We start from the raw sequence: 26,833 nt of genomic DNA, 5'->3' as shown, positions 1-26,833 counted from the left end.
CTGGTGTTCTCTCCCCCCCCCCCCCGATTCAAGTATGAATTCAGATTACTTAACCTGATCTCGTCTGATCTCTCGGAAGCTAAGCAGGGTCAGGCCTGGTTAGTACTTGGATGGGAGACTGCCTGGGAATACCGGGTACTGTAGGCTTATACCATAGTCTTTCAAGACTGAAGGTTGCCAACCACAAATTCATCAGTCTGTCCCTTTCCACTAAATAGTTCTGTTTTCCAAAGTTAAGGTACTAGTTCCAAGTTCTGAAACCTAAATATTTCAATGATGATGCCAACCATGGGGAGAAATCACTTTGACCACTGCCCTTCAGTGCTGTAATTTTCCAAAATTAAAGAACACAACCAAATCCTGGCTAAATCAGGCTCAGGGTTAGTTGCAAAAGACTTTATTGATAAATTACACTTATACATATAGGAACCATCCTCCATTCTCCCCATATTAACACCCTATCTGGATGAGGGGCTGTCCACATATCCAGAATGAGCATCTGTCTCACTGACTCATCACAGGTGATAGTGCAAACAGGGCCAACCTCAGCACTACTGAGGCCTCATTCACTGGTCTAGAAAGGGGGGACCAGCAATGGCAGGATGTTAGACAACCTTGGGTACTTTTGACCCAAGACCCAGTAAGATCCCTCTTGTGCAGGATACTTTGGTCTCAAGCTTTCTACAAGAGCTTCTCAGTGCCTCAGTGGCAAGGCCTATGCTCAGTCCCTGAAGGGGACGTCACCCACAATCCATCATATAGGATTAAAGCCCCAGCGTGGGCAGCTCCACCTGGGCTGGAGCTGAGGGAAAGAGGAGGAAGGCACGTGTTTTGGTGCCAGCCAAGCCCAGACCCTGGACAAGGAGAGGGCAAGTCCAACCGTTTGGGGTTTTGGGAGGTAAAAAAATGGCCCAAAGGGCCATATGATGCCAACCGTGGGGAGAAATCACTTTGACCACTGCCCATCGGTGCTTTAGCCCAGCTTGGTACACTTTTTCTGCAGCTTCCCCTGGGCGACTGAAATCTTCCAGCCCTGGTTCTGAGGGCACCACTTGTTTTCCCCAAGAACTGATTCTTGTGCTCATGGGCTGCAGCTCAGTCCCTGAGTGAGAGGCTAAGCCCCAGACCCGACTGCCTCCACCTTCAGTTCCTTGGTGCAGGTGGCTGATTGATGATGACTTGAATCACAAAGTCCTTCTGAATCTTGGTCTCCTGAAGGCGGGTTCGGTCTGTCAGGAGTTTGCCAGAGAAAAACCAGCGTTGCCAGGAAGGCTCCAGCCCTTCCTGGGCATAGAGCTGCTTCTTGAGTTGCCCTATTGTGTCAGTCATGCTGGCACTCAGGCGCAGGTCCTTGCTGGTAGAGAGGCGCACTTTGAGGGGGAACTCACGCCGGGCATTGGGTGCTGGCTCTGGAGGCTCCACACCCTCCTCCTCACTTCGCTCCATGATCAGGTTGACAGGGGGCGCTAGACAGTAAACAGGAAGCTGGTACCGGTTACCCAGCTCATCGTAGCACTCTGTGAGAGAACCTGCAGGAGAACAAAGACACCAGCAGAGGGCATAAGAGGCTAGGAAACAAAATTTATTTCATCCAAGACGGTTTAAAGACACTTGGTTCTAAACCAATTCTCCAAAGTCTCCTATTTTCTCCCCAAAATGTGGTCTCTGTCCTGATGCCATGATGTTCCTCAAACCTGGCCAGGGAGTACTTATGTCAAGACCCTTTTTAGCTCTCTGGTATCTCTCCACTTTATCTTGCAGCCCCAAGACTCCCCTTCCCCAGGCAGGCCAAATTACATATTAGGTCAGTTACTTTTCCTTTTGATTTTCAAACAGTGCAGAGAGAGGGGTGACAAACAGTGTGAAAACCACAGGGGGGGAGGAGACTTTATGCTCTCAGCATGGTTCCAATTCCAACATCACCCCTCCCTGTAATTTTAATCAGAAGAAAAGCTTTCATTGGCTTTCACTGGAACTCCCTCAAAAATAGTGGTGCAGAGGGCACAATTGACACTGGAACTGTGGTGGGAGCAAAGTACTGAAGCTTCCTTACCCTCTGTCATCCTATGATCCTCTTCACACATCTCTTCCACTGCTATTTAAAAGTTAAAAAAAAAAAAAAAAAAACCCTGGCCAAAACACACTACTGCCCAAAATTGTAGTTTGGCTTTGAATAACCCTTCATGCAGCCCTCCCAATGCATGAACCCTCTTCTCCCACCTGCTCTTCTTCTCTTAGACCCATCACAACCCATTAGTTCTTACAAATGGACATCAAGATGCCCAGTATCCAGTTCTGACTGTCACCTTTTCCTTTACAAGTGAGTGCAAACAGTCCCAGGCAAGTTTCCCTGGATTGGTGGGGAAACCTCCCTATACAACTAACCAAAGAGAGATTTTTCAAGTGATGGTTCTCTTATATTTGGTAAAGGGAGAGTAACTGTATCTGTCTATCCCAGGATGGCATTTTTTTTTCAGTAGTCGTTTGCTGGGGTCTGTTGTGTCTTTTCAAAGATTATGAGCCCTTTTGGGGATACGGAACCATCTTCTGTTTCCTTATGCTATGTAAACCACTCTGAGAATTTCTTTGTTGAAAAGGGTCTATAAATTATCTAAATAATATATGAGAAAGGAACTTCTACTAAACCCTACCCACACATTCCTTTGAATTCCTTAGAACAGTGGTTCCCAAACTGGTGGGTAATGACCCACCTGGGGAACAGGAAGCAAGCCATTCTCCCATAAGTAGAGTGGCCCAGCAAGGATGGTAGCTATGGCACCAAAGCAATCGCAGCACCACTACAACCAAGGGGCTTTCTAATGTAACTGGGGAGTAAAACTGGCCATCAAAGGCCAGTTGCAATTTGGGTTGCAATCTGGGTTGCAATTGCAAACCCAGAAGTGGGTTGCAATCCGATCAAGGAGCTTTTCTGAACAGCGGGAAGGCCTGCTGAAGGGGCTGCAAGCTCCCACACCCTCCAGATGGCCAGCGCTACCACAAGAAAGTTAGGAAACCCCTTGGTTGTGGTTGGCTGGTTCCAGCAGCCATGACTGCTGCAGTGCTGTCATCCCCCACACCTGCAAATACTTCCCAACTTCCAAGGAGAAGTTTGGGAACCACTGCTATAGTACAATCCTGCCCAGTCCTCTTAGGAGGCAGTTGGCAAGAAGAGACAGGAGGAAACTTGTAGTTCTTGACTTTTCTGTAGCAGCAGATACAGCTGATATTAAGTTGTTTCTGTCTGCTAAGGTTGTAGTGGATTGTTGATCCAGAAACGAATTTTATCAGAGCCCCGTGAAAGGGCCTATCAGCTCTGGACTAGCTTATTTCATATATTATGTTAAAGCAAACACATTTGCTTAGGCCTCCTGCCTTGCATTTTATGTTCACAGTGAAAAGCACAGTTTCTGCCTGGAAGTGGAGAAGTGGGCAGGAAAATGTAGCTCTCTGTGATCTCCTGCACATACCATGGGGCAAGGTAACACCAGCACCATCAATAATGGCCTGCGCTAGCCCATGATCGTTTGCCTCCACAGCATAGGCAGCAGCTTTGAGTGCGTCCCAGATCTCCTTGCGGCCCTCAAAGGCAGGTGCTGTGTCCCAGAACTCATCGCGCTTGCTCCGCAGCTGCCCATCCGTCATGGGGTAATCGCTCTTCCACTTCGGGCGATCCTTCTTTAGAGGTTCATTTCGACCTAGAAAGGGGAAGGAAGTTTTCCAATTAATCCTGATGTCAGAGCCCCCCCCCCCACTTGCTGTGCCTGGTTTCTTTTCTTACAGCTGCTGTCCCATCTTCTCACAGCCAGGCCCAGACAAAGTGCACATCAACTGCCCTGCAGAGATTCCCCCCCACACACACACCAATTTCTCTTCCAAGGTGCCTGACATATATCACGTGGACAGTGACAGAGCTTTTTTTCTACCCACACCCCTCTCTGACCAGAGCCTTAGAGAGTTTTTCATCGCAGGCAGTATTTATAGCTCAAGGAATTAGCCAGAGAATAAGCCACAAGGCTGGAGCCTAGTGTATTGCAAGGCTGGGGGAGGATGAACCAGTGAAAGGCAAAGAAGGGATATGCACAGACAAAGTTTATAGCTTTTTGGTAGTTATGGCACTGACTTGAACCAAAGCAGGATTCATGAGACCAAAACACTGACAGATGCTTACTCACGGAACATCTTTTTACAATTTGGAAGTGTGCATGTATGTATGTAAATTAGTGCATCTATGCTTATCTTCTGCAGAAAGGATACTCACCATTTCCCATTTTCTTAACAAGAATTTAAAACTTCTCCCAAAATTATAAGGACCTTCCTTAAACTCCAGCCCTCAGTATGCCAATTTCCTCCTTCACTCTTATCTCTACATAATCTTGCAAATTATCTTTTTCCCCAAATCTTTCTTAGTTTAAGAATGGGACATCAAAAACTTGTTTGTCGCAGACAACTAGAAAAAAACAAAAAGTGACACAACTGCATCAAAAAATCTCCAATGGAGAAAGGATAGGATTAAACTGAGAAGAGGTATCAAGTACAGCAACATCTTTAATTTCTGGGATGAAGCAACAGAAAATTCCTGAGGACACCAAACTTGAAGAGACCACGAACAGAGAGAATAGGCGAAGCAGTTAGTAGGCTTTTAATAAGCTAGAGGTTCAAGTCAAAAAAATTAAATACATGCCATTTAACAGGACATTTGTAAAGTGTAACACAGGAAAGAAAAATAATGCAGAAATGCATAAGAAGAGTCAGTGGAGCGAATGGAATTGAGTGCATTGTATGCTGAACTTCGACTGGGGAGACCCAGGTTCAAATCACAACTTAATCATGAAGCTCTCACTGGATGACTTTGGGCCGGTCACTATATCTCAACCTAATTCATGGGATTGTTGCAAGGAAGAATTGAAGAGGGGGCCATCTACATTACTCTGAACCCCACGGAGGAAGGGAGATTGGGAGAAAATCCCTTAAAAACTACTTAAAAAACAGTGTTGTGGAATAGGACTTCTTAGAATAGCACACAAACATGAGCTCGCTTTCTGTGACACAAAAAGCAAGAAAACTTTTTCAGATGGTATCAACAAATATGTCTTTCAGAGATAACTGCAAGTCTACATAATAATACAGTATAGGAATTACCACAGACCACTAGGCATAAGGATGTGACAAACAGTATCAAAATTATGAGCACAGTAACTGGGGTAAAACAGATATCAATCAACAATCAATCGTTAGCAATGTTTCTGTACTTCAAAGAATGAGATGAAAAGAGAGCACTGTGAAAACAGTACCACTGAAATGTCAACTCACATTATATAAAATCTCACAGCTGCAAATTCAGATGCTATGAAGCTTCCAAATCAATCACAATTCTCAGAAATGTTGCACTTATTACTTTGTTTGCAAATGTGTATCCCGCTTTTAAACCACAGCTCTCAATGCAGCTTCCAACTACCACAAAATACTATGACCTGTTTTTAGGGGTTGCTTTTCCCCCCCTGCTTTTGGGTACTTTTTTTGAGGTACAGATGTTTTAAAACATAATTCCATTCTAAAGCCTTACCATATACATTTACACTATAAAACATGGGCACATGAGGGAAGGGGAGGGGGTGGGGAAGAGAAGAAGAGAAGAAACATTTTAGAATGTTGGACTCAACTAAAAAAAAGCAAACAGCTGTGGGGAAGAAGTCACCCCAGCTGATCCAGCAGCAGTTCTGCAATGGGTCACCTGCCCCCTCCTTGTTCTCTTCCGTAGGGCAGTGGATGCTGATGGCCACTGTGGTGAAGGAGGGGCCAGTCGCAGGCATGTGATATAGTGCCTGAACCTCCCTCTCCTTCTCTCACACAGGACAGTTATTCGTACATGGTGGTGGTGGCGGGGAGGGGCCACTGTAATTGTATGGAAGATTACTAGCTAAAGAAAACTGGCCTTGAAACAAGGAGCCCTCGGATTCAATGGCTGGGGGTTGGGTAGGAGCAGGGAGAGAAAAGCGAACAACCCTGAAGTCTCTGCTTTGTGGTCGGAGGAAAATTCTAGGCCGAAAGCTGCCTGCCTGCATTTTAAAACGATCTTTTCAAGATTCTGTATGCATATTTGTGACAAATGGGCACCAGGATCAAATGCCATGCGCACAGCACAAAGCTACCAACTATTCCTGAGAGTCTTTCACCCATAGAGATCATTCTACATGCTATGTCCAAACCGACCTTCACAGAGAAGCAGGAGGCAGATTTTAGACACCTATTGAGGGCAGGCCCGGAGCTTGGCAGAGGAGCTCCGTCCCAAGCTTACAAGCATCCCTCAGAATACCCCTGGCTCGCCCAAAACCGCACCGCCTTTTCAGCCTCCTTTCAATGCTCAATCTGCAAACAATAGCAAAGTGCAGTCCGGAAAGGGGGTTGGGGGAAAGAGATGTGCAGGAAGCAGATATTCTGATCTGACTGTCTCTCTCCCTACCATTCTCACTAGATATAGTCAGGAGAAGTGCTGTCAAGGATAGATGCAATTAACCAAGCACCTCCAGGGTATTGGAGATGTCAGGGAGACATTGATTGGAGGTGGTAGTTGCTGCAGCTTAATGGGGGGTAGCTAAAGAACAATGCTCATATGAACATACTCTACTGAATCAAGACCATTGATCCATATAGGTCAGTGCTGTCACTGGCACTGATTTCAAAGAGGGATCCTTCCTAGTCCTACCTGGAGATGCAAAGAATCAAACATGCAAACCTGCGTACACAAAGCATGTGCTCTGCCAGTGAGCCACAGCCCTTCACCAAAGACGGCCTGCTTATGCTCCGTCATCATGAGCAGAACATTCAGTAGAAGGAGAATACATGTAGAAAGCTTTCAACCCTAGTCTCTGGATCAGTCCAGAAAGACACGTGCAGTACTGCTGGGAGCAATGGCTGCACTCCAGCCACAGAATGGCCAGTCACCAGCCTGACTCCATGAATAGGGCAGTAGCACATAAAACCATTCCCTTCTTATGATACCATCATTCCCAAGACAAGCTCAGGTAATCCAATCTTGGAATTTAGGAAGAGTAGCCAGTTGAAAATGCACACCGATTCATCATACTTTTGTACTCCAATAACATGGATTCCCAAGAACCAGTGAGAGATTTGGTATTGCAAAGCTCAGGAACACAACAACAACTCTTGCTTGGGTCCCACTGGAACAAAAGCAGTTACTGATTCTAGTCCCATCTCATTCTCATAACCAGAAACAGCTTTGAACTCTTTTAGGTAAGAATTAATTGGCCATCCATCAGTAGTAGTAGTAGTAATTGACTCCCATTTTGTGAACTAAGCAAAAGCCCTGGGTGCAGACCTCATGCACCTCCAGGACCATGCAGGAAGCCTTAATTAGGCTTCCAACATGGTCAGAAACTGTGCTAACAATTTTCCGGAAGCATAGTTTAAGATCGCAGGAAAGTCTCAGACAGTCAGTCCTGGAGCCACGTGAGGCTCTGTGTTGCTCCAGGTGAGTGGAGGGGGGGCAGCTTCATGCAGGGGGGCGGCTTCACAGACCTTTGACACAGACCTTTGCCCCAGGGTGCCTTGAGGGGAGGTCCGCCACTGCCTGCCTTCCATATCATGGCAGCTCAAGTTTTAGTGTCAGTGACAGAAATGTGAAATCAAATGCTCCTTCATATCCCTGCACTTGAAAATGCAACAGGCATGTGCTTACAGGCTTCATGGTAGGCCTGCTTAACTGTCTCATTTCCTCCTGCTGACTCCTGCCCATCACAAACCCAGACAGATGAATCAGTTTCTATCACCAGTAGGTTACCGGAAAGTGCATTTTATGGGGCAGCTGCTCATGGGTTATAGGGTCACTAACTCCAGCAGAAGAGCTCATAGACACTAATTGTTTCAGAAAATCAATGCAATACTGTTGGACGTTTGTCCAGCAATAACCTCTTCTTGGTACTTGAAGGAGTGGGAAGAACACACCAGAGATAAACAATGAAGGCTGTGTATATTCCAAATTTGGCAGCCTGAATAATTATGGAAGTCATGCAAATATGTAGATATTTGCATTTTTGCATACTTTATTCTAATTTGGAGATCAAATTTTCCAAGACTTTGATTTTGTTTTTTAAATTAAGGTGGGTTTTGAAGAGTGGAAAGGAGATGAGATGGGAGTAGATGGGCTGAAGCCAGGGAATAGTGCACAAAGGGGAAGAAGAGCCTTCCTATCCAGTGGTGTCGCTAGGGGGGTGCATGCCACACCAGGTGACACGCACAGGAGGGTGACAGTACTATTCATCAAAATTTTTAAAATCTTGTTATTTTTGAATAATACCATCATGTTATTTATCCATCGATGTGTAATTTCATGCAGAATGCAATGAAGCAAACCGCGTTGAAATATCTCTATTCTATCAAAAGTTATAACCAAAAAACCAGAAGGGGCGAGGTGATGGTACCTCACTACGCCCACCGCCTGGGGCACTGTCCCACCCACTGCATGGGAGGAGGTTCATCATAGGGGTGACGCACTGGCCTCCCACACCAAGTGACACAAACCCTTATGACACCCTGTTCCTATCACCCCCAGCTGCAAGTCCAGCATGGCCCATTCTGGCTTCTAAGAACTCACCTAGTATGGCCCACATGTTCATGTGACTTTTGTTCACAGCCGTAACAGCTAGAACTGCATTGCTTTAAAATGAAAACCTAGCCTTTCAGGGTGCCAAATTCCATGAGTACAAAATGAAATCGGAAACATACAAAATACACATTCCTCTCTTGACAATTCCTACTCTACCCTTATGTTCTTTGTCCTTTTATCCACCAGAAAATGTTCTCTAGATTCAGCATGGAGACTTTTCCCAGTAGCCCCCTCCTCACACTGCAGGTGTATTGTTAATTTCAGTTCGGGAAGGAGGCAGAAGGCCAACTTCCTGAGGTGACCCTGCCCAGGCTGGCTCTGCAAGGGGATTTAGCCTCAAGTCAGCTGTATAAGGAGCTTGTGTTGCAGGTTTAAGTCTAATTAGGGTGGTGGATGGAGAGAAAAGCCAGGGGCAAGGCATGTTCTCAGAAACAGAGTACGCCACTGAAAACTCAAGAGGCCCAAAGCCAGATTGCCCTTCCCAATTCCTAAAACTGGACACTTCACTACAGGGGATGGCTCCAAGGCTTTAGCAAGACCAGTTCCCTCCTTACTTCTGTGCCTGCCATGGCTAGGAAGGGAGCTGCCATTCTGAGAATGGACTAAGGGTTCTTTGGCTAGAGGTACTTTACTTGCAAGGGAGCATGCAGGCCTAGAACGCTATTTTTATGCTATATTTACACATACTGTTGTTTAAAAGAGCCATTACTTATTGGCATATTGAATAATTTATCTGTGCTGTTTTAAAGCCGTATAAATAAATGTATGTCATTTTAAGATCACCAATTGCTCAGCATTAAAACTAAACTAAAAACCAAACAATTGGTCAGATGGTAAGAAAATTGGTCCTGCCACTTTACAATTAGTTACATGACATTTTTTACTGGCAGAGTCTGGAATGAGGGACTGGGGTGAGCAAGGCCCGGGAGTTACTTCAACTCCAATTGCAAACAGACCCCTCCAGGCTCCTCCTGATGCAAAAGCAAAGAAGCCCACTTGTTGTAAATCAAAAACTCATCACCTGCAGTCCAAAGAGAACTGCTGGCATTAATGAGTCAGAGTCTCTTGCCTTCTTCCCATCTTCAGCTAAGTTAAGCTTCTCAACTAGATTAGGTCAGGAACAATTGGCTCAATAGTGGGCAGAAGAAAAGGAGGCAGCAGCCACCTTGATAGATACAAAATGCCAGGAGCTTGGCTCCAGGGCAGCAAGGCAGGCACTTCAGCATAGAGAGATGGACTAGAATGGAAAAGGTATATGTACTGCTTTCAGAGCTTCCCATTCTACAACCCAGTGCCCGCATGTGTGCTTGCCAGTCAGTCATCAAATTAGGGACAGCCCATACAGTTGTTAGATACAGACTTCAGCATTCTGTCTGTCAGTTTAAGAGCTCGCAGGCTACACAGCAGTGGCAATGGTCCCCTCACCCCAAAAGTGCACTGTCATTGATGCATACACTCTTGCGACCTCTGAAAACAACAGGTAGAATCTCAGTTTTGCACCTGGCAATCTGTTATCTGATCTGATAACAGGAGGAGCAATCAGGTCTAGTTGTGTTTGGATCAGACAGGTTGCTAGGAACTTTCCAGTTTACTGTCAGTCCTAAGAACCTCACCTCTGGTTCTCATGAAGCAGATGCTCATCAGCATGAAGAGCTCATCTCATGAAGCAGATGTTCATCAGGAGCAAAAAACAGAGATGGTTGAAGACCAGGAAACAGAGAGTGGGTATCAATGGGCAATTTTCATAATGGAGAGAGGTGAAAAGCAGGGTGCCCCCAAGGATCTGTCCTGGGACCGGTGCTTTTCAACCTCTTCATAAATGATCTGGAGACAGGGGTGAGCAGTGAAGTGGCTAAGTTTGCAGACAACACCAAACTTTTCCGAGTGGTGAAGACCAGAAGTGATTGTGAGGAGCTCCAGAAGGATCTCTCCAAACTGGCAGAATGGGCAGCAAAATGGCAGATGTGCTTCAATGTAAGTAAGTGTAAAGTCATGCACATTGGGGCAAAAAATCAAAACTTCACATATAGGCTGATGGGTTCTGAGCTGTCTGTGACAGATCAGGAGAGAGATCTTGGGGGGGGGGGTGTGAACAGGTCAATGAAAGTGTCGACCCAATGTGCGGCGGCAATAAAGAAAACCAATGGTTGGGATCATTAGAAAAGGTATTGAGAACAAAACAGCTAATATTATAATGCCGTTGTACAAATCAATGGTAAGGCCACACCTGGAGTATTGTGTCCAGTTCTGGTCGCCACATCTCAAAAAGGACATAGTGGAAATGGAAAAGGTGCAAAAGAGAGCGACTAAGATGATCACTGGGCTGGGGCACCTTCCTTATGAGGAAAGGCTACGGCGTTTGGGCCTCTTCAGCCTAGAAAAGAGGCACCTGAGGGGGGGCATGATTGAGACATAAAAAATTATGCATGGAAGGATAAAGTGGATAGAGAGATGCTCTTTACACTCTCACATAACACCAGAACCAGGGGACATCCACTAAAATTGAGTGTTGGGAGAGTTAGGACAGACAAAAGAAAATATTTCTTTACTCAGTGTGTGGTTGGTCTGTGGAACTCCTTGCCGCAGGATGTGGTGATGGCATCTGGCCTGGACGCCTTTAAAAGGGGATTGGACAAATTTCTGGAGGAAAAATCCATTACAGGTTACAAGCCATGATGCGTATGTGCAACCTTCTGATTTTAGAAATGGGCTATGTATCAGAATGCCAGATGCAAGGGAGGGCACCAGGATGCAGGTTTCTTGTTATCTGGTGTGCTCCCTGGGGCATTTGGTGGGCCGCTGTGAGATACAGGAAGCTGTACTAGATGGGCCTATGGCCTGATCCAGTGGGGCTGTTCTTATGATCAAAAAACAACTCCTTCTAGCCTGTGGATCTCTGGCCAGGAAGCAGGGAAGGGTTAGGCAGAGAACAGCATACACTACCATCTCATCTACCTCAGGGAGCAAGTGCTAAGCTGTTGCTATTTATTGATAACCTCCCAAGATGAGCTAGTTAGAGTGCAGCTTCCAATCACTTTGTCCGGCTGCTCCATTCCTTGTGTTTTGTGTCATCTTTATTCCCAACAAACCCACAACAGGAGAAGATGGACCACTCATTTCCAACACTGTGGTTGTGTGGAGGGTAGTATGAGGGATGCTTTTATCTCTCCGGAAAACAGATTGGTCAAGTCCTGGAGAAAACATCAAGGCTGGGGTGAACTGTTTCTTCCAGCAACAACACAATAGGCAGTCACTAATCCAAAACCTTCAGTGTCAGGCTAGTGGTCCATCCAGCTGAGTGTTTTGTCTCACCATTTCCAGCGGAAGGGCCGTGACAGAGCCTGTCCTCATTATTCACTTTCACATCTTCAGGAAAATGTTTAGGAACCCCTTGGAAATGAAAGATGGATTATCCCTGCCATCTTTGTCAGTAGCCACTGGTGTTTATTTCTTTCACAAATGTGTCAGGTTCTTTCCAAAGCTATGTGAAAAGACAGCAGAAAGACCTCTCCCAAATAACCCTTCTCCCTACTCTACTCTGCTATTATTCTTTCACCTCATAACAGCAGGAACTGGAACTTAGAAAATCAACTTGCAGCAGGCTTTAAATGAACTGAATTATCATGGCAAAACCTTTGCAAAATTTAACTGGATTAATGCCACTTAAGGACAGTCTAGTCCAGCGGTTACTTTTTGGTCTCCTGAGCCCGTTATACTCCTAAAAGAAGTCTCGGGGTTCCCTGCTGGTGCATGCACTAAGTCTCAGGGAACCCCAGAGTGCCAGCACGTGCACGGAGTAGTGAGACACTGAGTCCAAGGCCAAATACCAGCACAGAGCCTGAAAAGGAGAGGAATGAGGAAGGAGAGCCAGGAACAGGGGAGGGGACAGTTAAGCAAACCAGGCAAGGGTCAGATGGCAGCTACACCATGAACACACTTACAGTGTGCTCATGGGACCCCTGAAGGTGGCTCAGGGAACCCCAGGGCTCCTAGGAGTGCACTTTGAGAAATGCTGGTTTAGGACAAGCACAGAGTAGAATTGGCATTTAAGAAAATGTAAAGCTGGTAGCTTTGCAAGCCTCCCTCCCTCAGCCATGGGCCAGCTTTTTTTCTCTCTGCCCTGCAACTAGCTTGTATTCCCCGCAAGCAATCTGTTTATCTCTCACTAGAAAGCTTCAAATCAAATAAATCTCACCATCAAAGTTTGATTACTCCAAGTGTGCCCATTAGCCCTCCAAACCTGACCTGAAACTGTGCCACATTTGCCTTTTATTGATCTGAGTCAAGCCCCTTTCAAAAAAATGTCTCCCTCCTGCAGCCTAGGTAGGGAAGGGCCATCTCCCACCTCAGCATCCTGCCAGCCAGCTGTCTCCACTCTAGGAAACAATAGATCATGCCCCCCCTCCTACTCCTCCAAACCTAACCTAGGCTCCAGATCTCGTCTTCAGTATCTTTGCTCCTTTATTTCTTAGAAACATAATCTCCAGCTCTGCAGCTGGGAGTCTATCCTTACAGGCAGCATAGCTATTGTGTCTGCAACATGTTGGAACCGAAGCAGGCAAGGCCCCACAATTGCTATGTTTCAAACTGAACACTCCTAAGCCTGACCCCCCCCCCCAATGACTAAACTCTCATGACTTACATTAACACCTGGCCCAGGCATCCCAAGAGCAAACAAGGCTTAAATTATAGAGAGATAATTATATATTATACAGGAATAAGCTGAGCTCTGTATTATTTGAGGCATGATGTTAAAACGGTACATCTTGTTATGCAAAAACAAATGATGGCATGTCTTATGTCACTCAGATTCCAAGGGCTTTGATCCCAAAAACTGTGGAGGGAATGTTAAACAAAATGCAAAAGGATCTTAAGGTATAGTAGCTGACTGCACAAGCGAAGTTTTCCTCTATGGGTGAGGAGAAGCTATGTTTCAAGTTGCTAAACTGGTTTCACCATAGCATTAAAAAAAATAGTAATAATAACTTCAAATGGAAGAAATAACCATGGCTTTATATGATGACTGCCCTATGTTAGCCTCATGAAGAAATAAAAGATTTGATCATAATCATGCATCAGAACAATTGTCATACAAGATCTGAGGAATCCCTACGCGAAGGTGGCATGTAAGGAAAATACATATGATACATGTAAGCAAGATACATAAGAAAATGATCCTACTGAAAATAAACGTGGGTTTTGAGGATTTTCTAGCTTCTTTGTAAAAGTATTCCTCCATTCAGACAGATATAGAATTATAACTGCAACAGAGAAATTCACTGGGAAAAATGTTTGTAGTTTGTTGATCAGAAGTGTTTAAATATCCATGTACCTGCTACTGCAGCAATAAAATGTGCAGAACTGAGACAGACTCTCACCAACAATCAGAAATAGAGTTGATGATTATTTTTGCTACAATAGACTAATGCAGATGCTCTTTTGAAGTCGAAGTCTGAACATGTAGCCAACCTAAACAAAGAACACAAGGAATTTATGTTTGAAAACCTTTTTTAAAAAATTTCAAATGGATTTTGGTGGCAGGTAGGTAGGAGGAGATTGCAAATAAATAAAACTTGCAACCCAATCGTAAGTATATCTACTCAGAAGTAAATCCCATTAAGCTCAACAGGACCTATTCCCAGGTAAGTGTGCATAGGATTGCAGCCTTAGATGCCAATGATCGGATCTGTGCATCTCCAGAGTCAGGTAGAATCTACTTCACTTTCTTGGCAGATGTATAGAGATATGTCATTCCTAATTACATTGAAAACATCCGTATATTTTTCTATGTTCACAAAGAGTACAGTAGTTAAACAAAATTTTCAACAGATTCGCAAGGAAGTAGGCAGAGTCAGCCTTGAGGAAAGTACCTAGAAGCAAGACAGAGGGAACCACTGAAGGAAATGAGCATATGTGGAATCCAGCTAAAATTTCTGAAACAGGAAGGTGACAATTTATACAGGATGAGCGGAGGAAAACAAATATTGATATTTATGACTGGCCCAGCCCAAAGGCCTCTAAGCATTCATCATGCAACAATCTCTACTCATTTAGCACTCATCCCACAACAACACCCAAAACCTCAAAAGTAATGTTTAGATCCCTTGCGGGTGCCTCTAAAAGAGCCTAGGTTGCTGCCTAAAGTAGTAGCATATAAAAGAGACTTTCTTTTCTTGCCGCTTTGACAATGGACACGCAAAACATTTTGAATACTTTAAATGGCTACATTAAGCTGATAAAAGCAATCCACAAAGTGAAGGACTTAAGGGGGGTGCCTCATGCTCAAGGAAGGAAGTGATCCTTACACTAAAATGACAGGGCAGGGGGAAAGCTCACTGAACTCAAAGTCAGATGTTCATCGGGCAAACAGTGGCAATCCTTTAGCAGCCAAGTAGTAGTGTTCTCTGAGAAACCTGGAAGAGGAGTGATTTAGGAACTTTACCAAACTGCTCCTGGTGTGACTATGTGCATGAGTAATGTATGAAGGATCTCCTGCCAGGGCAAGTCCCAGAACTGGGTGAAGTGGTTTCATATGACTAGGAGCCCCAAGATCCTGGACACTGGAACGGTTTGTCAAGGGTACCAGAATGCTAGAGGTTAGGTCTGCAGGCTGCAAGGGATGCAAATCACAGCACCTGAGCAACAGCCATTAATAAGCATCATGACAGCAGCAGAAGAGGCTGGGGGACTGCACACCCAGAAGAAGCCATGTGGGAACTGCACGTGATAGTGTCTGTACCTGCACAAGGAGATGTTGTACAGAAGCATTTTGCTTTTTTGTGCTGCTGGAAGCAAGATGCTATATATGTGGTATAAACACTGCTCCACAGTTTCTTGCCTGGACATGTCCTTCAGACACAGCTGTGCCCACTCACCCTTCTGCCCTAAGGGAGCCCTTAGAAGACAAATTGTCTTTGCCCAAAAGAGGCTTTCTGAAAGGAAACAGACGGGACCAGCATTTTCTGAAGGGAACCACCAACCGGACTAGTAAATGTACAACACGTTAGCCAAGGACAGTCGTGCACACTGAAGAATGTGTGATGTGTGTTTTTCATGGTGATGAAAAAACATGAAGACAGCCAGGGTTGCTGTCCAAGCCATGCTGGGTTGTGTCACAAAGGGCAGCCCCCAAATAATTTCTAGTTTGAACTGGGCAAAGCCAGAACAGCCTCCCAGCACCAGTTTTGTAGAACTGGTTTCAAGGTCCAGTAGGAGGAGAAAGAGAACAGTCTGTTGAAAAAGCCACATCAACAGAAGCCTTGGTGGCTCTGCTCTTCCTGTGGTGCCTGGCTCTGCTCTTTGGGGAAGGGCCCCATGTGGCTCTGTAGAAGGGAGGATTGGGACAGACAGGCAGTAGCCCTTAGTTTAGCTAGCTGAAAAGGCCAAGCTTGTGAGACAGCTCTGTGACCAGATGGACTTCAGGCCAGGGCTCCAGAATGGTTAACAGTTGTGCAGAAAAGGGAAGTTTGACAAGTGCAGCTTTTCTAAACCTGTTGCACTGTGACATCATCATCATCATCATCATCATCATCATCATCATCATCATCACAACTAGGTATTTATATACCGCCTTTCTGGTCATCGGATTACTCCTCTGACTTTATTCAAGGTGGTTTACATAGACAGGCATTTCTAAATCCCTCAAGGGGATTTTTACAATCAAAGAGATTCTCTCTTTCAAGAACCAACAACATTTCAGAATGGATCTTCCTGGTTTGGTTTCACTTCTGGCCTCCAGTTCTCTCACGCAGGCTGACAAGCAGCTCCATCTCTCACATGGAGGGCAGCCAAGATGCTTCTTCCTCACACCAAGAGCAGGTGGAATCACTCAGCTCAGCTTGTCAGCTGCTTCAAGGTCTCACCATTCTTAGCCGTTCAGGGAGCTGCCGGTGTCCTCGATCTGGTGACCTTCTGATGTTACCTTGGGGCTAACGGAGGCTCTACCCTTTAGACGAGACCTCCTGCCCATGACATGATAAGCTGCATCTGTGAAAATTGTCTCTTCTGCACAACTATTAAAAATATAGGAAGCATATCCTTGATTGCATCTGGTCAACTTAGATTGCATCGGGCTTAGCAATAGGCACACTTGCCTCCCACCAAGGATATGGTGGCAATGAAGCATCACATAAAGGAAATTACAAGTGGATGCTTGAATAAAGAGCCCTAAATCTGTCCTCTTTTAACTAACAGTCAAGACACAACTCTGCTGGCTCTATAGGCAGTTGGGGACACCACACCTTCAAGCTGCACAGTCTAAATGTAGGCTCCCGGGTGTGAATTCTGCCTAGATTGCTCTGCAGGGAGGCATCTGGACAACACCTTCTGAGTTAAACAAACAACTAGGCCTGGGAGCTTGGGGCCTGGGCACTAATTAATGCCTGCTATAAGTGAGCTGCTGCAGCATATGGGGGGGGGGTCCAATCTAATGAGAATGTTTGTATTGTATTTGCAAAGAAAAGAGAATGAGAGGTATTTGCTCAATGCTGCTGCAGTAACAGAAAAGATGGAGCAAGAACTTCCACTAAAAGATCTGAGAGTTATTTATTTTTCACATTTTTATACTGCCCTTCCTCCAAAGAGCTCAGGGTGGTGTACACAGCTGCTCCCCTCCTGTTGTCCTCACAACAACCCTGTGAGGTAGATGAGGCTGAGAGACTGGTCCAACATCACCCAGGAAACTTCATGGCTGAGGGGGGATTCAAACCTGGATCTTCTAGGTCTAAGTCCACCTCCCAAACCACTACACCATCCTGGAAGAGTATGACTTCTGCATGTTCCCAAATGTACAGGGGCATAAAAAAGACCAGGAACAAGGGCCTGCTTCCAGACTGAAGGATGACAGCACTTTAATGGAGCTAGGCACACACGAAAGACAAAACACCAGCTAATATAGTGGTCTTCAACTTGTCAAAAGCTGGCTAAGACTCACCTCAAATTGCAGGTTGAGACCTGCAACACAGGACCAGCCAGCAGACAAGAGGGCTGGGTGAGTGAGCAGCCCTACCACCACAATTCCTCTTCTTTTCCTGCCTGGGGGTGGCCAGTCAGCATGCAATGCTACTATATTGTTGTGTGCCTTCTCTCCTAGCAGGCCAATCGGAAAAAGAGGAGAGGTGAGGAGTGGCGTGGCAATCGCATGTGTTCAGTTTTCAAAGGGAGAGGAAGAAAAAGAGGAGGCAAGGCTCAGGGAGTGCCACAGAAAGGGAGAATAGGTATGCAAGTGGGACACCAAGGGTATTCTGTGAAATTTGGGGGCTGGGCCATTTCATAACCAAAGTCTCCAGGAGTTTCCTCATCTAGGACCCTCTGCCCTGGCTATTGTTGAAACTGTGTAGACCTGTGCAAACAAAATGGCATTGGCAACACAACCATGAGCCACCTAAGTTTGGGTCCTGACCAACTTCTGGGTCCTGACCCACCTGTTGAAAATTCCTGAACAAGTACAGAGTATTTATTAACACAAATGAACAAGAACAACAGTGGGCACACAGTAACCCAGAACACCTGTTTGCCCTAGACCTGAAGCATGTTAGTACAGTGTACCACTCCCCTGACTCCTCCACCCCCAAATTCAAGCACTATCTCAGACAACTGATTTGCAAAGGCCATCGTCATAGAAGAGATATTTACATGGTGCTAAACTTGTCTTACTCCCAGGTAAGTGTGAAGTCCAGGGATGCCTCTAGACCAGTGCTTCCCAAACTCCTACAAGGGAGTTGAGAGCATTGTATGTATATTCTGGGAAGGGAGAAAGGCAGCAACGTGATCCCCAGGATCACTCTGCTGCTGGGGGGGACGGGGTTTTCCAACTTACCAGATAGAGTGCTGGGCTTCAGTGGGAGGGTGGGGGGAGCCCTGCAGAAGCCTCTTAAGAACAGGAAGTGGCCTTCAATTGAAAGTTTGAAATAGTTTTTGTTTTTTTTTACTATTACAGAGGCTTGGGGAGCCCCACCGAGGCATCTGTAGAGCTCCCTGCATTCCCCCCCCCCCCAGGCCAGTACTCCATCTGGTCAGTTGGGGAAAAAACCCTTCCCTTCCCCTGCTCCCCACTCCCAGCAGCAGCATGATCCTGGGAACCACATTGCTGCCTTCCCCCCTGCCCTTAAAGGGGCCAAAGCTATATGCTTCCCAGGCTGATTGGTTGCAATAGTTCTAGACTTCAAAATTTCTAAGGTGTAAAAAGACCCCCTAAGCCAGTGTTACCCAAATTTACCTTCATAAACATGCCCTCCTTGTTGTAGCTGCAGCACTCAGAAACCGGAAGTAAGTGGCAATGAGTGGTGATGCGATTATGTCACTGCCAGTTACTTCCAGGTTGGAGACCACAGAGTACTGCTGAAAATGGTAGTAAGAGGTTCAGGGCAGGCTGGTAGGCCCTTCAAGTAGTAAAAACCTTGAACACAGAGCTCTGCCTGCCAAGTGTCTTACTGCCATTTTCAGAGCTGAGAGCTGCTCACTGCTGGGCAGCAAGCATCCTACGCTATCCCTGCACAGTTATCGTGTTGCCCCCAGGAGCTGTGCCCTCAAAGATTTGGGACCACTGCCCTAAGCAATTAGTAAAGATAGCCTTATTGTGCCATTACAGCAAATCAACCAAAATGGCCTCAACAGAGAAAGGGCAAGCAGAGAGAACAAATGGGGCAGGTGCTGATCACAAGGATGAAGTTTCATGAGAGTACTGCAGGATCTAAGCAGGTGAGAAGAAGGTTGCTCAGGTGGTGTAGACCAATGGCATCAATCCTGAGAAAGTTAACTGCACTTGAAATAAATGGAAATGAAGCATAATTAGCTTTCCCTGAATTGGGACTGATGAGGGGTGCATGCACAGGCACATTAGTGAAAGATCTCATAAATTCAGGTAAACAATTTCACTCAGTTTAAGGAACTCTGCCCATTCCAAGATGTAGAATCACTAGATGACTTATTCCAACTGGCTCCACACACCTTTGGTTGCAAAAGCAGAACATAAATTGTTGAAACCACAATTCCTAGGGAGGAAGTCTGGGTAAATGGAGGACACGAGAGTTTGGGTGATCTTACCAAGTCTGGTCTTACCAAACCTAAAAAGCAGATTTTAATTTCTTAACTAGTCATTGTCCACAGCCCTCAATATGAGCGATGAAAGACTTATCAAGGGAGTCCTCCCTCACACATGATATGCACAAACACACACACACCATGTGTGTGGATCAGAAAGAGTCAGAACTCCTCTTCAGGAAGGTGTAGCTTACCAATCCTGCTCTCATCCCACTTACACACCCCTCCCCACTTCCTGTTTCTCTTTTTCTGCCTCCTTCAAAACAGTAATTATTCCTGGGAGCAACACTGGCAATTGCAATCCATGGCTGCAGTGAGTAGAACAGAGGCATGAGTCACAACAGCAGTCATTTGGTGGGGCCAGTTTCTAGTTATCATAGGGTGTACTCTGGAGTGACACTACTTACAGCAAAATAAAAAGTCAATCAATCTCACAGGATGGCACCAAACCAGCTAATTAATTTCTTCAAGGGTGGGCTCACACAGTACAGTTCTGGATATACACAGAAGTCATTCTGGCACTTCATGTGCATAAATGGGCAAATGTAATGCATAAATTGATAACATGTGGGTCTGAATCATCCATGGACCTGTGAAATCCAACATTCCAAAACTGTCATGGGATTTCATGGGCCTAACAGTAAATCAGACCCATGTGTTAGCAATTTACATATTACAGTTACCCATGCATGCAGACATGGCAATGAATTTTGAACCTGCAAGAATATCATATCCAAAGCAGCCTGAGTCTCAGAAAGTTGAAAGAGGGTGGTTTAAGCATCACTCTACCCATTATGCAAGTGTAATCACCTCTGGGGTGGAACCCAGTGACTGACTAACATCAGTGGACCCATAATTTGGGACAGGAAGCCAAGATAATAGCCGTTAAGTTGACATGTGGCATAATTACAGAAAAAATAATTCCTGTGCTGGGATTCAGTGACGGTATCAGAGCTCAAAATCTGACTTCCCAGAGTTCTTAAACAATCAGATGGTGCTCTTTTCACCCCCTCCATAAGAGTTTCCCTAACAGTATAATTCAGACACCCAAATATTATAAGACTGAACTTGCTTAGTCTAGGACTTAAGAACTCAGCAGCCAAAGTGCAATGGTTCGCTCTTGACTAGGCAGTTTCTAGTGGGCACTCTGAGAATAGTAGCTGGGACATGTTTGTACTGTTTCTCGAAGACTCAGCTGAGATGACTCTGCCTTCCTTTGCAAAATGCCAGCTATACATCACCAGAACTGCCAACCCAACTTTTCAGAAGCACTTAAGGTAAATACCACCACAAAGCCTCTGAGCAACTCCTCAATGGAAGAGAGATGGTTTATGCAGGAGTCTGGCAGAAATGATCTCTTTTGAATAAAAGGGCCAAGCACATAAGGTCTCAAAGAAAAAAACGCCTGTTCTTTCAGAAAGCTGTGTCATTTTTTCAGAAGATCTTCCTCCCCAATGCAACTTCTCTGCTGTATCAGATATTAGCCATCAACATCCTATATCCTTCCCCCAAGATGGAACAAAGTACTGTATTAAGTTTCTCACAATCCAGTCTAACAGCAATAGATGTTCCAGTATTCCCCGTGAGGGCAGTTAGGCCTTCCTGCCACAGCAGTTAACCAAACAAGATTTGCAACTTTGCTAAGTGTTTACGGCTTGGAAGACTTAAGCATGTACTTTTAAATCAAAAGGAAATTCCAACTGAGTTGCTGGACACACCATGGGCTGTAGCAACAAGAAGATTAGGGGGGAGATGTGCCATGTCACTTTAGAGATAGCCAACAGCCTACTTTACCAGATGCATAATGAAGTGAGTATCGCATAAAGTATGCTGTTTGTTGTCTATGAACCTTCATGCCACAATGAGATAGCTACTACAGTGCCATAGCATTTTTTGGTTTTTGTCATGTAGTCCTCTGACTCAAATTACCAGTATAAATGGGTAAAGCTATTCAGGAAACCTAACAGGAATGTGTAGCTAACAGGACACTGTCCCACATTCTACCACGGATTGGATTTGTCTCCTTTTCCAGTAACAACATTAAATACAAGCTGGCATGAAGAAGAGTGGATAGTGTGTGCAGCCAATTAGTTCTGGTATCAGTGTCTCTGCAGGGCTCAGCAAAGTCTGACATCTTACTGTAACTTGGAAGGGCACTTCAAGACAAGCTTCTTTGTTAAAGCAAAATAGCTAGCGTGGTGCTACTGTCTGGAAGCCCTAGAACCACCCTTCCCCCAGTGCAGTTCCCTAAAATGAAAGAGAAACAGGACACTTCCAGGTATTTCCCTTGTAATGCCAGCCATTTATTGCATTTCCACTTGCAGTCTCTTGACATGCAGGCTTGCAGCAATTCTTTCACACAGCAGTGGGCACAGCATCTTTTGAGGACACAGTAGACTGACTCTTCTCCCTTTACCCCTCCTGTTTCTCATGTGATCTGTTGTATCTGGCCATGTGTCTCTCCAAAATAGGAAAAAAGAAACAGAACAGCAAAGCTAACAAATCACATATGTGGTCACTGTTCTCAAAGTCAGATTTTCTGCATAATAAGTGTGATAATTCAAGTGTGGGGAAAATTCAGGTGGACAATGGAGGGATGATGGCACTGTGTGAATGCCTCATAAATAGTGAGTGAACAAAGTGTGACCATTTCAGACTATAACACCCTATCTGGAAGTGCCCCCAATCTCCTAAGGGCAACAACTCTCGGTCCAGTCTGTCCCTTTCCTACCCCCCTTCTGAGATGCATCATTTCCCAAGCTGGGAGATCTCAGCAATCATCCTAGCAGCACAAGCACATGGCCAGACAAGACTTCTTGCACCATGAGATTATCTGCAGTTTAAGAACAACATAATCAGCCCTGAGCAGCCAAACACAGAAAGCATGTCTTAGATTCTCTTGTGCCCAGAGAGGCCTCTCTTCTGTTGATAAGTCAGGATTACTCTCTGACTCCGTCTTCAAAAATGCTGCATGTGTGAGCCACTGCTGATGAGCTTGGAGGGTTAAGGCTGTTTCTGCTATTGATCCAACTAATGCAGTCCCAGCTAAGAGACACTGATCCTTTGAAGTGGGAACCAACTGTGCTCTTGCCTGACCTCAACTAAGAAGAGTCAGGCTAGGTCTTGGGCACATAGGCCCACACCACAGAAGGTCACATGCACACACTCAAGCTGCCAGGACTATGCTAGCTCCATTCATCCCATCTTGCAGAAGATTTACATGGCCCTTGAACCAGGTATTTTGGACCCTGCCTTTAGAGAAGACTATATTCCCCATGAAGAGTTAGCACTGTTGTGAGATGCCAATTTCTCCTGAGGTAGCAAGAGGAAAGGTTGTTTTCCTGACAGCCCCTAGCCCCAAATCAGTCCAATCTATCAACCAAACTAAGTTTTGACAAATCATGGGCTGGAAGCCTGCTGGTCTCAAAGGGAACTGCTAGCCCATCCGTGAAGCCGGGGTCAGTGAAGACACAGCAGTCTGCACATCTGGTGAGACGGGCTAGACTGGCTCTTACATAAAAGTGGGAGGGTGAGTTTCTGGGACATCCCACAGGCTTTTAAGATAGAGAGTTGAGGAATCTGGAGAAACTCAGATTGCTCTGAGTGAGGCGGATTCATACTAGGACAAGAAATCTACACACCAGTTCTTCTCACCGATGGAAGGAAGTGCAGACCCCAGTGGGTCCAGATCACTAGAAAACCCCCACAATGTCATCCCAAGAATTGTGCACTGCCTAAGAGCCCAATCCCATGCATGTCTACTCAGGTCCCATAAAAGTCCATGCTGCTTACTCCCATGAAAGTTTGGATAGGGACTGCAGCCTGACAGCCCAATCCTGTGCCTGTCAACTCAGAAGTAGGTCCCATTATAGTCAATGGGGCTTACACCTAGGAAAGTGTGGATGGGATGGCAGCCTCAGAACCCAATCCTATGCCTGTCAACTCAGAAGTAGATCCCATCAGAGTCAATGGGGCTTACTCCCAGGAAAGTGTGGATAGGATTGCAGCCTCAGTCAGTGATCTGGGCCACAGCCCCCTGCAGGCAAACCTCAAAGCTCCGAGATCTTCAGCCTAGACAGGAGAACAAGTAGCCCAGCGGGGCCACCCCATTTGTGCCCCGCATGGGGGTGCTGAGGACCGGGCGTCGGGGGAAGGGGAGAGATGGTGTGCCCGCCAGGGCCGGGGCCCAGACTCCCTGGCCACGGCTGCGCTTCGCGGTGCGGAGCGCGGGTGGGCTGTCAGTGAGGGGCGCTCACCTGCTCGCTTGCGAGGGTGCCCCGGGGTGGTCGGCCGCTCCCTGCGCTGCCTCCCCACGCAGCTGCCCATGGCGGCGGCTTCCGAGGGACCTGCGCGCCTGAGCCCGGCTCAGGGCTCTCCCGCTCCGCATGTGGCCGGACCCCCAGCCCGCCGTACGCACGAGCAGCACGCAAACTTTCTGCGGCGCGGGTGCCCTTCTCCTCCTCCGCGCGCCGGGCAGGCGGCTCTGGCTGGTTGGGGGCGCTGAGCAGCACCTCTTCGGATCGGAGCCGCGCGAGACAAGCAGGCAGGCCCGGCCACTCCGCTGCCCCTGCCGCCGCGACCGCTGCCCACCGAGAGCCGGGCTCTGAAGCAGCGGGGAGGCTCCCCGGCCCTGGGAGACGCTCCGGGCTCCTCCCCCTCCAGGTGAGCATGTGACTGGGAGGCAGGCCCGGCCTCCTCCGCCACGCCGCCCTCTCGCCGCCACTCTCAGGGAGGAAGGGGCGGGAGAGCCTGGGCCGAGCCCCGCGAGGAGCGCTCAGGTTGGAGCGGGGACCATCGGGGCTTCAGGCTGCCATCCTCTCCACACTTCCCTGGGAAAAGTCCCCTTGACTCTAATGGGACTGACTTCTGAGCAGACATGCATAGGCTTGGGCTCTGAGGCTGTCATCCTAGCCACACTTTCCTGGGAGTAAGTCTCCTGGGACTGACTTCTGAGCAGACATGCATAGGCTTGGGCTCTTAGGCTGCCATCCTAGCCAACTGCACTGGTGCTGGAAAGTTGGATAAGATTGGACCCCAAAACAGTTAATAGATGCCACCTTTTCTTTCTCCGTCAAATGCTTCCCCAGAACCTTCCATGGAATGTTTGGCCTCATATCTTAGCACAGCCTAACCCACAATTGAAATTAAACCTAATTTGTATTTGTGCATATTAATCTTTAGTTACTGTAAGTAAATTTGCTGGATCCCCTGAAAAATTGGCTTGTTTATGTATGAGAAAATTGAAATTTGCCAGATGACTCCCCCCCCCACAAGAGTCTACTTTGCCCCTCTTTGCCCACACTGAAGATGGAATACATTAAGATGGCAATTTTAACTAGTAAAGGAACCATGTGAAAGACAAATAGGTGAGACAAAGATTATAGGATAAATAATCTTGCTTTTGCATTCCACCAAGGAAAGGTTCATCAGATAACACTAAGGGCCCAATCCTATTCAACCTTCCAGCACTGATGCAGCCATGCCAACATGGTTTGTGCTGCATCCTACAGTCACAGAGGCATCCTCAAGGTAAGGGGCTGCACTGCAGCTGCATCAGCACTAGAAAGTTGAATTGAACTGGGCACTAACTCCAGAAGCTTGAGGATTTTATTGTACTATTTCTGGTCACAGTGCAGAACATACAACTCATCTGTGAATCTTACAGCACAATCCTATACCTGTTTACTCAAAATTAAGGCCTACTGTGAAAGAAGGCAAAAAGGAAGGGAACTGATGTGACCAAAAACTCCCACATATTCCCTGGCTTTCTATGCTTGCCATAGATAATCATGGCAATTTGTGTGGCTGCCATTCTAATCTATCACAAAGAGGAAAGTATGTATTTCTGGATCTTTCTGACCCTGGAATTTTACACCCCTTTCCAAGTGTCTTGCACTTCCTGCAGGAGGGGGGCATGACTTGAGAACCACTGCTCTTATATCTGAGCTTTGATTCTACCCATCATACAGTACTTTTTTCTAGAGACAAGCAATTTACCTCTTTCCTTGATCCCAAATGTTGTTCAAAGCACACCCAGCGTTGTTAGGCTGTTGTTGTTAGGTTGTTAGGCTGTAATGAGTAGCTGAAAAACAATTCTAAGCACTAAGTGTTTTTCAACATTTGTCCCCTGCTGTAGCACTTCACACGGTCCACCTATTTGAAGTACCAGGAGAAGTAACAGTGATGACATACATAACTGCCAGTTACTTCTGGGTTGGGAGGCCAGATGTGATGCAACAAACACCAGTAAGAGGCTCAGAGCCCAAGCCTATGTATGTCTACTCAGAAGTAAGTTCCATTGCAGTCAATGGGGAAAACTCCCAGGAAACTGTGGATAGGATTGGGCTGTCAGGGTGGACAGGAGGGCTTTTTCAAGACCACAAAACATACTTTGGAGTCTCCTACTGCTGTTTGTTGTGTCATGTTCCTGGTCTTGCTGCCAGGCAGCAGGTGTCCAGGGGTCCCACAAGTACCACCAGATACCACCTCAAGTACCACTGGTGGTACCCAGGTGGTACCACTAGTGGTTGAGAAACACTGAACCAATGATTTTAAAGCCATAAGGATTAAAAACAAACAATTACAGTGGCATTCTTTATATGTATGGGAGTGGCACTGCAGAAAGCAAACAACAGCCTTTATTCTGATCAGGACACTCTCTGCTTGCCTCTCCCTGATCCTGTTGTGAGCTAAAAATCTGATCATTCCACAGGACCTTTTCCTTTTCTGACCATTGGCTGAAACAGGAATTGTGGGTGTGAAGCCAAAACTGTGTTAAAATGTGTGCACTTAAGGGCACAATCCTAACCAGGTCTACTCAGAAGTTAATCCTATTTTCTTCAATGGGACTTACTCTCAGGAAAGTGTGGTTAGGATTGCAGCCTAAAATAATTGCACCCTTGTAAATCTAACCAAAAAACCTGCCTTGTAGCCCAAGCCTATGCATGTCTACTCAGCCCCACTGAGTTCAATGGGGCTTACTCCTAGGAAAGGATGCATAGGGTTGCACTCTTGATCTCTGAGAGGTCCCTGCCAAGCCCCGCCTTAAGGACCGCCCCAGAACTGCACGCGCCGCTGCCCCTGCCAGACTCCAGAGCAGCCCAACAACACGCTGGGAACATGCCCCTGTCCTTGCATGCGCGATGGGAGCGACGCGCTTGCGCAGTTTGC

General features: G+C 46.3%; 1 protein-coding gene across 1 annotated transcript; it reads right to left on the bottom strand.

Moving 5' to 3' along the window:
- Positions 1-381: 381 nt before the first annotated feature.
- On the bottom strand, positions 382-24,308 carry UBTD1 (ubiquitin domain containing 1). The gene is made up of 3 exons (XM_066621733.1): positions 23,920-24,308; positions 3,468-3,695; positions 382-1,529 (listed from the first exon to the last, which is right to left on the bottom strand). The coding sequence occupies exons 1-3, from the start codon at positions 23,987-23,989 to the stop codon at positions 1,144-1,146; spliced, it is 684 nt and encodes a 227-aa protein (XP_066477830.1). The 5' UTR covers positions 23,990-24,308; the 3' UTR covers positions 382-1,143.
- Positions 24,309-26,833: the final 2,525 nt, after the last annotated feature.

This window comes from Tiliqua scincoides, chromosome 3 (genome assembly GCF_035046505.1).
Source record: "Tiliqua scincoides isolate rTilSci1 chromosome 3, rTilSci1.hap2, whole genome shotgun sequence".
Lineage (NCBI taxonomy): Eukaryota > Metazoa > Chordata > Lepidosauria > Squamata > Scincidae > Tiliqua > Tiliqua scincoides.
This window is presented reverse-complemented; position numbering and strand designations above follow the sequence as displayed.

Bases quoted from the DNA above. Each gene is read 5' to 3' on its own strand.
- UBTD1 (XM_066621733.1), bottom strand. From the start codon at position 23,989: ATGGGCAGCTGCGTGGGGAGGCAGCGCAGGGAGCGGCCGACCACCCCG. The intron at 3,696-23,919 runs GTGAGCGCCCCT...TCCCCTTTCTAG, and splicing joins GCACCCTCGCAAGCGAGCAG to GTCGAAATGAACCTCTAAAG. The intron at 1,530-3,467 runs GTATGTGCAGGA...GTTCTCCTGCAG, and splicing joins TGGTGTTACCTTGCCCCATG to GTTCTCTCACAGAGTGCTAC.